Below are 13,728 nucleotides of genomic sequence, written 5' to 3' on the forward strand. Positions count from 1 at the left end.
ACACCAAAGAATTAAGAGCTGCCTGGCCCAGTTGATGCTGTTGCCATGCCGACATGGAGCCCAGTGAGAGCCCAGGAGAGCTGAAGCCCTGTAGGGAAGAGATCTCTGCACTGCTCAGGGAGTACTCTGTAAAAACAAAAGCAGCCACACACAGTGAGAACTCACTCACATTTCAGCTAGAGCGCTGACAAAAGAGCAGGAACCAACAGCGTGTAGTGCAAACAGTCGCAGCTAAGGCGGTTGGTTTCAGTCTGAGGGGAGAGCAAGGCCAGACTCACCAGCAGGGTTGTAGGAGGTGGGCATGCCTGAGTAGACCAGGCCCTGTGGGGGTAAGCTGGGGGTGGTGACAGACACTACCGGAGTGGCCAGTGGCTGACTGGAGCTGCTTATCCTCTGGGTGTTCTGCAAAACACATAAAGGAACAATGAAAGTGAGCGTCACACTCATAATGCTAAACAACATATGAATTCTCTGTGATTTAGAGCCTACACATTTTTACGTTGTGGTAATCATGGATGTGAGTGTAATAATAAAAGCTGCCACAAGGTGGTGGTAAAGCTTTACAACAGTCAATAGTCTGATCCTTCTACTGTAATTCAGTATTTACTGTATGTTTTGAACAAGATAAAAAAAAAAGAGAGAATGAAAATAATGACATATCAAACTATCAATAAGTGTTTTTTTTATGTTTCTTACAGGGTATTTATGACATTTATTCAAATTCTGCTCACAAAAAGTATGTACAGGCTACATTTGCTGACTGAATGTGTACCAAAAACTGAAGATATACCTCAGAGTTTACCACACATCAAAAGTGGTCAGCATGGGCTTTGAAATGACTCGGTGGATTTCAGCAGTTACAATTAATAATTAATTAATTCCATCACTTTACGCTGGACAAGTGTCAGATGCAGTCAGTGCAAAACTCACAAGAACTGACATGCAACTATGGGCACAACAAATTATTAATCAGATTTATTAGAATCTGCTTAATGAGTTGTACTTTGTTAGTCATGAAAAAATGCTTTTATAGCAATAGTGCAGAAGTGAGACAATTCAAAGAGATTCAAGAGATCTTTCTTTTTTTTTTAAACTGCAAATCAAGGACTCTTAATTGAGAGCATGTTAAAAGATAACACAAATAACACATTTCAATTCCTAGGGTGACGTACAGTAGAGCTCCAGAGCTTCAGTGGTTTATTAGTGCACCGACTGGCATGCAGTCCACAACAACACACCTACAGAGCTCAGTGTGGTCATGCAGCAAACTATGCAGTGAGCTACCAATGCACACACTCCAACTACACTCATCAAATGCTGAGAACAATACCATAACAGACCCTCAGAATATAATGTAACAAGCATGTGTGCAGCTGCCACCAGTTACGTCTGAAGCAGAATTGCATCATAATCTAGTTGATGGCTTCCTTGCATTGTTCCAACACTCTCCAGCCAGATGACTTCACCAAACCCAAGTATCTCACAGAATGATATCATTTAAGATGATGTCATCTTCTCTTCCTTGGAAAAAATATAAATGACTTTACTGATTTAACGCAACACTCTTCAAATCCTCAAACTTTTCACATTCCGACTACAGTGTTATAATTCAAAAAAATTAAAGACTGATTTGTGCTTAGCTGTTTGTCTCTCTATTCTTCTCTCTCTCATGCACACGCTCATGCACACTAAGACACACACACACACACACTACTGGTGGTATATGACTAACACTGACGTGTTGGGAATAGAGGAGCCAATTTAACAGGCTCAGGCAATTTTCACAGGCCAAACCCAAAACATGCAGTGACAAAACGTTTTGTCTTTTTTTTTTCATTATTATTATTTCTGGCAGTTCTTAGAGCCAATCTCCGCTTTGAGCACTGCCTTTAGTCTAGCATGTGTGATTACCGGAAGCATGTTCACATTTCAGCCATTTGCCCAGGCATTTGTCAAAACTCACCAAATCCATTTCCTCCTCCTCCGACTGCCCTCAACAGAAGAAAAGAAGAGAGGCAGAGTTACAGGAAAGAAGCAGAGCAACTGTAAATCGCTCTGGAAAAAAGTGCCAGCTATCCAGATTTTACTGTAGAGGGGACAATAGGGGACACAAAAGTGTGGATGACTTCTGCAGTCATTGTAAAATCACACTCATTTTGTGTCTACAGTCTGTTCAAATACTCTTGAACCATTTTGTCCAGAGCATAGGGGTCCGATTAACACTGAAGTATGTGGCCACAATCTTCCAACAGTGTGGGGATGTGACATTTTGTGTATCTTGCAAATGATGAAGCAGTTAATTCCTGGACAAAAGCCAGTGAGGTTAAGAGCTTAGAGTACACTAAGGCTGAAAAATTGTTCTGGACATTTGACTAATGCTCACCTGATTGTGAACATGACACTGCAATCACCTCATAATAACCAGCAATTGCAGATAAAGTCTGTCCTCTGGTACCGATGATGACTGCAGAGCACTGTGCATTTCAAATCCTCTCTGTGCTGTGGGAAGGACCAGAAGCCCATCTTCCATCTTTCCCGTGCTGTGGGACATACTGCGACCAGACCAGGGCTGTCTTAATACCCACACTCAATCAATAGAGGCAGGAAGACACGACAAGGGCGACAAGATATTATCTGGCTCACACCCTGGGCCCCATGATTAAGTCTTCATCTACACTCTGTCACACTGAGATGTGATTAATTTAATACCATTATGTCCTAATGACAGGCTGTCTGCAGACCTGCCACAGCCAGCACCAAACTGCTTCCATGGCTCAGACAGAACAGAACCGACCTCCCACCCCTGCCTAACTGGTTTCAGACCTCTTACAACGCAACCTGTCCTGCTCCACTGACTTCACATGCCGACACGGTGACACACGGTTGTTCAAACACTGATCCAGGCTAGTCGAGGCTCGGCAAAAAGGAGGAGCACCCACAGTAACCTGAGGTTTATTTACCAAACACAATCATTTTCCTGGCGTGGCTCCTGTTGCTGACAACACCGGCAACATGCACATGTATTTCTGGCCGGTGGCTGAAAATCCCCCACTTACAGCATTTTCTGATTGTTGATTTATGACCGCCAGAATCTGGTTTAGCCTCAGGTGTTTACTGTGGTCAGAGCGCTCTGCTTATTCATTATTAGAATTAGAGAAAAGCCCATCCAAAATGGGAATAACAGCGCTAGAGTTATGACACCTGGGCTGCAGATTGCTGAAGAATGCAGCACAAGTGGGAACGGCTGCTCACACGAGGCCTGCACACTGTGAGACAGTTTCACTTGGCAGACAAACATAGTCCTCGGTGAGGTGACAACCTCAGTAGCACAGCATGCTACACTGAAGTGACAACATCAAAAATGTATGTTGGTAAAATCCTGCAAAGAATTCAGCTCTAAATGTCTAGATAAAGACACTAAACACGGCTCCAGTTTACCCTGCAGCAGAGCAACTTAAAGGACCTTTGGTTGGTGATGTGTGCAGTGGCGTGCTCTGTACTCACCAGTGGGGGCATCATCCCTTTGCTCGATGGAGGGATAACAACCCTTAGGTCTGGCTTACGGCTTCCCATTCCCATGTTCCCTCCAGGGGGTGGTGGAGACTTGGTGGGCATGACTTTACCCAGGCCATTGCCGCTGGGTGTGCTGAGGAGGCCCGGAGAGCCCCTAGGGTTAACAAAACCGTTCCCTGCAGAGGCACAAAGCGACAGAAACACATCATCAAACCATTGACTGTGACTGACAACACTCCCAGTCATCAAGCAAACCTCTCACTCCGTGTTGTTTCCAGCATGCTGCAGCACGCAGTGTTAAGTGTTTCCAACCCTCTGGGAAGTTTTAATAGACTTGGATAATTATCCTGCACATTTACAAAAATAAAATGTCCATTTCAAAATTGATGAGCCTTTTATTTTTATTGTAAATGATTACATCAAAGTCAATTCTTTGTATCTTGGGATGAGGAGCAGTTCACTGACAAATGTACTGTGACTGCTTAAAAGAAATAGCTGAAGCCATTACAGTTGAATAAAAACAATAAAAAATAGATGTGGTGTTTTTCTTCTAATTGAGCACACAAACAACAGCAAAGTGCTTAGACTCTCCCTTCAACTTTCACACCTTGATGTGCATGGCCATTAGTCATTTCCTCTTTTATTTTTTTTGAGAAAGTGAGTAAAATTGCCCACCAACTTATTTTAAGAGCCTCCACACACCCAAACCCCCGAGAAAAACATCTAATGAAAAGGATGAGTGTCATGTTGGTGTGGACAGTTTATTAAAATTCAGTTGGCCCATGCACTGTTTTTATTTCTTTTAATACTGGTTTCAGAAAAAAAAAAGATTTATTCTTCCTGGTTTGTCAACCAAGCAAATTTACATTAGGTGAGTCCAAGTAAAAACTATACAAACTCAAAATAAAAAACTGAAAAATGTGTAGAAAACAAGGGGAAGAGCAAATGAATGGTATCTAACACTGCATCAACAGATCAGTAACACTTCAACAAGTTGCTGACTTCTCCATTGTGTTCAGTGTATCCCAGTGAAACACAAAGTGTGCACAACGAGTAGGCTCTTGCGTAGGAACATAATGGAACAATAGCCCCTCTGACTGCAGATAAGAACAGCAACAATTCACGGTCAAATAAACAGTAATGACACCTACAATAGTATCTCACAGCTGAATCAACAGTATATACAAGCAGCTATCGCCATCAGCTCTGGCTTTGATCATTACAAGACTTGGCTGCAGCAAGAAAACAGTGTTTACAGATTTAGCAGAGTAAATGTCCAAGGCCCTAAAAATAGCAAACCTGATTATAAGCAGTGAAGATGTCATTCTGTGAGAATGAGATGTTAGTGTAAATCGAAGTTGATGTAAAGGAATGGGTTGCAGCGTGGCAATTTGGCAAATGAAGGGCTTTCTGAGTAAGCTGTGATATTTTACTTTAAGATGCTGCCTGAAACATGAAGCTGTTGTTGAGAAAAAACAGGACAAAAGAAACACAGCACAGATACTTTTTTTTGATTTCCCAACAAGTGCGCAGCCAACATTGACGATGGCTGCATTCCACTGTTGTCGTAAGCCACGCCATTGTCTAGCCTGCACTGTATAAAGGCCACAAAACTGGTCAGCCTCAATATAACACTGTACATTATGTTATGAAATAATAATGCCCTGTGTGAAAGGGCCCATAGTTAGCTATCAGAGTTTTCACTTCTGTTCCTTGCCATTACGTAACAAAACATTTCACAGTAAAACATATACAAAACGAAAAGAAAGACATCATTTGTAAGACTATATGTAAATGTTTAAAAACAGAAATTTAATCAATTGTGGACTGAAAGCAAAGGCATGCTATAACCATGATGTTTGTCCTTAAAAGGTCATTGTTCCCTCATGTCCCTGGGTTTTTCCAAGTTAACAAACTAACTTAGTGTGAATGTATGTGAGTATCCAACATGTGTCTCCCACATTGATGTCCAACTGGCCATTTCCTGTTATTTATATAGGCTTGCACATGTTTCTGGAACCTGCATTGTTAATAGTCCTTTATTGTATTTTCTGTTTCTTTTCTAAAATTAAAATACTACAGTCATATTAGGGCTGTCAACTTGCCATGTTAATGCATGCAATTAATCTGGAAACAACAACATGTTTAAAAAAAAAAAAAAAAGCACAATTAATCACATCAGACTAGCTGTAAACTGTCCCAGCAAGTGTTTCCTGTGGCCTGTCAGATGCACGGCAGCTTCTCTCCATTCACGAGAAACAAGGAAACCTTGTGATGTGTTTCCTTTATGGAGGATGAGGTGTGCAGTCGGCTACATAGGCATTTGTTTAATACACTAATCAAAATATAGTGCTAAGTAACTGCTAAATAAACAACTATGATGTGAAAGTACAGGTAATGTTAGTCTATATGATATATTTAGCATTTTAATCGCGACTAATAACAGAGTATCGTTAGGATTCATTTGTAATTACGTTTTTTAATCATTTGACAGCCCATAGTCATATAAATTGTAGTGGATTCTATACCAACACACGCTGGGCTGATAGCAGCATGACACACTGGACACCGTGCCAGTTCATCACAAGGCAAAGACAAAATGACAAGACAGTCGGCGTTGTCTTTATTGGCTAATTTAGACTTGGATTAACCCACCTGACTCGCATATCTTTGGAATGTGTCTCTGATTACAACTTCACATGTCTGTGGATCACTAAATCCCCACACTTCTTTCAAATAATTGCCAAGATGGAAACACATGTCCGAGCAAATACTTAGACCACAAAGTTAATTCTGAGCCAAGATATCAGCCACAGATTAAGACCCAGCCTTTCAGTGGGGACATTACAGTGGGCTTTTCTGATGTCTGCCCTCATTCTATATTCAGACTTGTCTAACAGATTGGTTGTGCCAATAAATCCTCTCTGGCTGAAAATTGTGCATGTTGAAAGCTGTTTGGTTTCTGTTCATTGTCCTGAATTATTAACACAGTATAAGGCATTACATAAGGCCCCGTGTTTACAACTGAAACATTCAGTTCTCATTTTAGGTTCAAGGGAAGAAAACAAAGTGACTTATTGTGCCCAACCCTCCCACATGTGCCAGGTTCAGGCAAAAGAGAAAATGCCTTGATGAATGAGAAGGAAACAATAAATGTGAATAATAAAGAAAGATAATCATTTTCTAATAGTAGATGTGCAGCTTTATTGCTTTGTTTTCAGAAAAATAAGCCTGAGTAGGAGGTGGAGAGGGTAATTTCTTAAGTCTGTATACTAATATTAGTCAGGCAAATTACTGTACGTGCCCCCACCCCCCACCCCACGTTTCTCCTAGAAACTTGTGACAGGCAAAAACTAGCAGACTTTTCACATTATTGCGTTTTTTTTTATTTTTTTTATTGTTGTTTTTATCAAGCTTGGAATGATTCATCACGATCCTCCAACTTTTGAGTTGAGGGTTCATGTTCAATTAACTTTGGCATGAAAAATCACAAATTACAGTAAAAGAAAATTACTCTCTGAAAGTAAAGTTTGCACCAACACAAACTTGGTGCAGCCACAGTTCTATTCATTCCATTGCCAGATGTGTTCTGCCGAACATACAAACATGCTTTGTAATTGTGTTTCAAACGCTTGCAGTGCCCCAGTATTAATGAAGGGATGTGTACAGCTTGCAGACATATTGCATAACAGAGAGCACACTCTCTAAATCCTCCCCGTTCACCACAACTTCCATTCTTAATGCTCACCAGTCAAGGACTAGAGCTTGTAATTAGGTGTAATTGTCTGAGTTGTTCAGAGAACAGATCTATTACAGAACTGCACATAGAAGTAACAGCAGCTGTTGAGCCATTATCTGAATCAGACATTAGATAAGAACAACTATAGGCTGGTTATTTCACAGAGAACAGGGCAATTTGTTTGCTTGAGAAATCTTTCCGGTAGACTACTGCTCAGTGTTACATCAACTTGCTCTCAATCAAGGCTTCACGATTTATTTAAAACTAAATAATCACTCTTCCAAATCCCACATATAAAACAGTTGTCCGTCGCTCTTAACCAAGACTCGGAGGGTGTGAGGGACAGTTAGTTTTTTTTTTTTCCTATTTGTCACTATTCCACTCAACTTTGCAGCACATGAGCTCAGTCTTCTCTCCGCGATGACACCGTCGAGCAGGAGAGAAGATGTCACACAGCACATCTTCCATCTGGCCACTTTGAGAGGCTTCTGCTGTGGTCATAGTTGCTACTTGTGAAAAATCAGAACTATGTCAGGAATGGTCATCTGACAGCAAGCCTGGAGAGGTTTCTCCTCCCTGTAGTCACTGCTCTTCCACACACTTGGTACAAACAACAGCTGCAGCATGCTCACACCATGCCAAATGCTGACGCCCCCCTGACAGAACTCTACCCTGACCACGGGACCACACCCAAAACTTAAAACTGCGCCCTCTTAAAAATGCTGACTGTAAACCAATCTGCGGTGGTCTTAATACTGTCTAATCAATGCCTAATCGAATATCGACCTTAATCCCATACTTTGGCGCTCCTCTGCTTGTAATTATCGTGTGCCATACATAACTCGCAACATCTTTTTGAACATCTTTGAGTTTTACCAGAAATACTACATGGAACACAAGCGAGCCAAGTGACAAGGAAAGAGTTAAACTCCACCTGCCTCAGCCTCTCACACAGCACATTGCAGCCATGACAGGCTGTCCGGTCATTGTGTACCGAGGACTTAGTGGGATGTCATGGCCCGAATACCTACAGGGTTATGCTGGTCTAGGCATCTTACAGACCCTCACCAGCCTTATAAGGCCTGCCAGGGTAATGGTGGGGAAACAGATGCACCTGTCAATAGAGGGAAGGAAAAAAGGAGTAGGCAAGGCTACACGGAGGTGACGAGTTTAAAGGAAACGCTGGGTTTATTTATCTGCCAAAGTCAGTTTGACAGTTAATTATCTCACCTGGTTACCCCCTTTCAAGGACACACACGCCACACTGTGTGAATACTACTGAGCTGTTTCCCATCTCTCAGACATGCATATCATACATTTCCTCTGTTGAAACGAGCATCACATGGTTTCCCCTTTGCATGCAGTGAAAATATAGTCAGGCAAAAGTACTATCAGTCAATGATAGTGACAACTATCTTGAACCAATCACAGATGGATATACACAACCATCCAGCACGCGTGCTAAGCAGGAGGCCTATTGGGCAGAGCTACAGAGAGCTAATGAATCTCTCCGGGAGGACTTACCCGCTGGGCTGGAGCCCACACCACTTGGCACTGAAAGGTCTGTGGTATCCAGCATGCCACCTAATGAGATGCACAGAGTGATATGATTAACCATCTGCATCCTTGTGCAAGCTAGTAGAGCATGTGATGGAGATGCCAGACCAGACATGAAAATGTCATGTAGATCTGTCTTCACTGCACACAAAAGGGAAACAACCTGCTCCAATCAGGCGTTCTCATGGTGGGGAAATATTCACCTTAAGATCATGGGTGGGCAAAATCAACTATGATATGCACTATGATAATCCACTTCAACAAGCAACCTTAAGTCAGGGAACGACGAGTGGTGGTGTCTCTTAGGTAAAGTACTGTAAGTAGACACTTTCAAGAGATTCACTTAAAAATCAAAGCACACAATGCAAGTGCGAACCGTAAAAAGAGAAGGAAAAAAACAGATACCTTGCAGCAAAAATTCAACAGAGGAGATATTTTGCAAAACAACTATTAAGTTAACCCCCTGCGAATGGGTAGGTGTCAACCAATTGTGGTTAAATGTGAATGAGGCATTTCACACCTTGTTGCATGAACGTTTATCGTATGCAGTGCAGATGAATCTTGCAAAAGCCATCTGGACTAACTGAGTCAGACCAGTCATACAAGTACTAGCGTAGACTGACATCATTTTTCCACAATGCTGAGACAGTAAAAGGTGTGATGATGAGCATTTCTGGGGGTGTGAAAAAAAACATGTATCACACAAATATGTCACCTTTACATCCAATAGCATTTTGGAAAAACAGTGTATACCCTACTGTATTAGAGCCACACACAAAAAAAACAACTCTGAAATTATAATAAGGAATGGTTAAGCGTTGTGGGGAACTACACTGTTCTATTTTAGCAGTGAGCTAGATTTCATTACTTTTATATCTTTTATTTCATTAGGTAAAAGTCCCAATGAGATGCTAAAAATATTCTTTTCAAGAGTGACCTGGCCAAGAGAGAGCAGCATTAAAACTGTTATAACAATAAACACAAACAATAAAAACAGACAAATGCAACTATCAGACACTACAGAGTGAACACAAATCCAGTTTATGTGCAACACTTAAACAATTTCAGTGAAAATTTAAGAGCAATCACACTGAGTCAGAGTACTAATTTCTTGACCTTTTACTGTTTTCCACATAGTCATCAGCTTTGACAACATTAACTTTGTTCTAAGGAACAACAATTGTAGAATATGAGAGCGAAAAGGAGATTGATGCCAAACCTGAGCCTGAGTATGAGCTAAGTACGAAGCTGGAGATAAGAGGCGTTGAGCGTAGCAAAGGTCTAAATGCAAAGTTAAGCACATGATGACCCCCTGGTTGGCCATTGTCAGTTTTAACGCTGTCAGAATAATTAGAGAGATGCTCTGATCACAAGAGAAGTACTCTGATTCCAGTTGGTCTGGATCATCTTCATAATCACTGACCAGCTTATTGCCACTAACCTGCACTTCCTGCACTGGTGGGCCTCTGGGGGCCTCCACTGGAGCCCACGTTTCTGTGCAGAGAGGACTGTGGAGGGGACAGCATCCCACTATCACTCAGAGAGGCTGAAGCTGCCGCCAGGGACTGGCTGCCCAGAGTCCCTCCTGGCTGGTACATGGCATTAGGATTGGATACAGGCACTGCCACATGCATGGAGAAGTTCTGCTGAGGCAATGCTGTGGGCTAGAGGAGGGAGACACACACAAACACATTGAAAATCCAAGGTCTGGTTATGAGTACGATGGGTCAGTGGTTGTCATGGCATCATTAACAAAGAGCTCCCTTGAGGGTCAGCTTCAATAAACTACTAAATTCGCTTAATAGTCAGGCAGTGTGGACTTGAGTGCAAAAAAGGATTTACTATAGTTGTCAACAGAATATGTTCAGAAATACTAGTGAGCGACACCATACAACCATCAAAAAAGTTTATTCTCATTAACATTGTACATAGAATACACACAAATCTTCAGTGCTACCACAGTGCACACAAAACACAAAACAAAAACCCAAAAAACATGCATTCAGGTGGTCACTTTGGCATTGCAGCAGTCAGCACTACAGATGTACTTGTGCCTTTTGAAACACCACTGTCTAATGTCATTCTCAGTATGACAGAGAACAGGTAGTGGGGGATTCACAACAGCACGAATTGTGACTCACTTGCATTTACCTACAAAAGTGCTGACTGTGCAAAGCACAAGTGAGAATGATAGGTGGTAGTGAGAACGTTTCATCATAGCATTATCCAGTGAGCCAGTCGGTTGTTATCATTAGTTTGTTAATGGCAAAGTGATGCTCTTCAAGTCAGGAACATAGAGAAAATGACTGCTTAGTAAGCACTATGTTCTTGCACATTTCTAATATTGTCACGCATGATAAGATCACAAAAGATTTGTGGTGTTTTAGAGGGTGAGCCAGTGTGGTACTTGATGAAGGGGAGGGAAGATGCCAAATGACAGTGTGATGCTAGTAGTGAGCTCTGAGAACACTTTGTGGCTGGAACTGCTCAGTGGTAAGAGATGTTTTATGTGAGAATACAGTCAGAGGTAATGGAAAGGTTTGAAAGAAAGATTGTAAAGATTATTTAAAAAAGAAAAAAGAAAAAAAAATGATTTTTGATTATTTTTATTCATTTTGTAGAGGGTTGAGATGAAAACGACCCACCCCTACATCACGGAATCTGCGGATCTCCATCATAAACACTAAGTGATACATGAGTAAGTATTTACTTTCTCGTTCCAGATGTGTTTAAATAGCAACTGTTGTTTTATTTATGATAACATAACCATGATACTATAGGGCTATAATCTTTCTAGCAGAAGGATGCAACATTTCACCTGTAAATGAAATGTGATCTTATCAGGGTGTGCCAAAATATCAGTTGCAGAACAAATCAACATAAGAAACAAATGCACACCCAGTGAAGTGGGTATTAATCTTAAGCTGGAGTAGTTCTGAAAGAAGTTGATAGAAGTTCTGGGGTAGGATAACAAAAAGAGGAAATAGTTAAATGAAAAAAAAAAGAGTGAAAATCCTTTGTGCCACAAAGCCAAGCAAAAACGGTGCATTTACAGTACTTACGATTTTATGATTTCTCATCATATTATCAAACTCCTCATTAATTTTTTTATACTTTTCTTCTGTGTGAGGAGTGAGGACATATGAGGCATCAGGGTCCGGGCTATCACAACCTCTGTGTTCTTTCTTGTTTAGCGCCTGTAGTGAACATCAACATAAAGACAGGAATCAACACAAAATAGCAGGGGACAAAGGAAGTACTTACACCACAGCGCTTGTACATTAAATCACTCTCTTCGCTTAGTTTGCCGAAATGGTCGTCCATGAGGGGGCTGTGCCCAAAACAGTCATCAGGATCAGGACTAGCACAGTCATTATGGCCTTTGTTTCTCAATTTCTGAAATGAAATTGCACAGTTGAAAAGAAACAGTATACAAGATGTGGCTTTGTGTTTTTGCTGCTTGTTAACTATACATTTCTATCTGAAAAACATGTACTAAAAAAAAACAAAAAAACTGTTGCTGTCATCCTTTTTATTAATGTTTGTCCTTCATGTTTTTCATTTTGCTACAGCAATACTAGGCTAAACTATAGTTCAATACAAGTTCTCTGGAACAAGGGGAAACTGAAATGTCACTCCATATCCTTTTACCCTTCAGAAGTGTTCGGAGAAACAAAATATTGTCCTCCTCCCTTTTCCTCTCTTTCTCTCTCCCCCCTCAAACCCTCTCCCTGCCTCTGTCCCTCTTGCTGCAAGTGTGTGTTTGCATTTTTCATTATATTTCAGTTATCATAAGCTACCCAGCTGGAAGAAACCCCAACATAAGAAGATTCTACAGCAGGGCATTTTAGCTTGTCCCAGACTGTAATTCAGTATGGTTGTCACTCATGGGATCTTATCAAAGTTAATGCATGTGGAGAATAAAATGGATTATCAAATGTGGTCAAAATGCCTATTTGAGCATGAAATTGAGCAATTATTGTAAAAGCAAAGAGCTCATAAGTACATAGGGTTGTGTGTTGTGGTGTTATAAAGAGCCCATTCTAACTTCAGGGGAGAAAAAAAAAAAAACACATGTCATACTACGAAACAAATACATGCAGCACTGTGCTTCTCATTTTGCTCACTTTCATACAGGCTCTTCTCTGCTCCTCATTACAGCTCTGAATAGCGGTGTTAACAAGACTGGCTGACAGCATGTGACAGCTTGTGATATCAAGGCAGTGTTCATCAAAACATGATTTATGTGTGGCTCTCAAGGTTTCTGTATCAGGCCGCTGCAGGTCCGCAGCAGCGCCCTGCCCTGTCTGTGGGCTGCCTCGGAGGCCTCGTGTCTACAGGAAGGTCGCTGACTCCTGTGGATGTAGGGGTCAAAGTGTGAGCCACTGGAGTTGCCTACACACACTAATGAGACCTTACTCTCTTGTTTCTGGTCTTCATCACCCAACAAAGTGGAAAATGTGTGTGCATGTGTGTGTGTGAGCGTGTGTGAGAGAGAGAGAGAGAAAAACAGAAACTGTAAGAGTAGGAGTGTGTGCGGTGCATATGTGCAATGTCTGTGTGTTGGTTGTGAGTGAGTGTGACTGTGTGCGTGTGTTTTGTCTGTAAGTATTTGTGTGTATGTGTGTGTGGCGAGGGGGGTCGGTGGGGGTATTTCTACAGCTGCTACATCCTCTGACAGCGGTGTGACAGTACGTTTAGGTCTGTGCAGACAATGTGGCTAACCCAGCACTGCTCACCACAACCTCAGTGTAAGTCACATTTCCTAAAACCTGTGCCATGGCATACGAGACTCCTGCATATCACATCATTGCTCATTAAAAACCAGACCTCACTCCACTTGCATGGAGATTGTGAATGTTGTAGTGTGTGCATTTTAGACACAGAAAACCGTGTTAATCTGCCTCGTTCAAGCAGCA

At 41.5% G+C, this 13,728-nt stretch overlaps 1 protein-coding gene across 13 annotated transcripts in view; it reads right to left on the reverse strand.

Moving 5' to 3' along the window:
• Positions 1–13,728, reverse strand: part of mef2aa (myocyte enhancer factor 2aa) — a 59,407-nt gene that overhangs the window by 3,667 nt on the left and 42,012 nt on the right. For 2 of the 13 annotated variants that reach the window (XM_083973652.1, XM_083973657.1), the window contains exons 4-11: positions 12,074–12,205; positions 11,872–12,006; positions 10,251–10,473; positions 8,777–8,836; positions 3,505–3,689; positions 1,964–1,987; positions 279–402; positions 3–126 (exon numbers count right to left, since the gene is read on the reverse strand). In XM_083973652.1, the coding sequence (XP_083829778.1) occupies positions 3–126; positions 279–402; positions 1,964–1,987; positions 3,505–3,689; positions 8,777–8,836; positions 10,251–10,473; positions 11,872–12,006; positions 12,074–12,205 (1,007 nt within the window). The remainder of the gene's footprint in view (positions 1–2; positions 127–278; positions 403–1,963; positions 1,988–3,504; positions 3,690–8,776; positions 8,837–10,250; positions 10,474–11,871; positions 12,007–12,073; positions 12,206–13,728) is intronic. The other 11 variants (XM_083973661.1, XM_083973662.1, XM_083973659.1 and 8 more) reach the window with 11 other exon arrangements.

This window comes from Trachurus trachurus, assembly GCF_905171665.1.
Source record: "Trachurus trachurus genome assembly, chromosome: 6".
NCBI classification, from domain to species: Eukaryota; Metazoa; Chordata; class Actinopteri; order Carangiformes; family Carangidae; genus Trachurus; species Trachurus trachurus.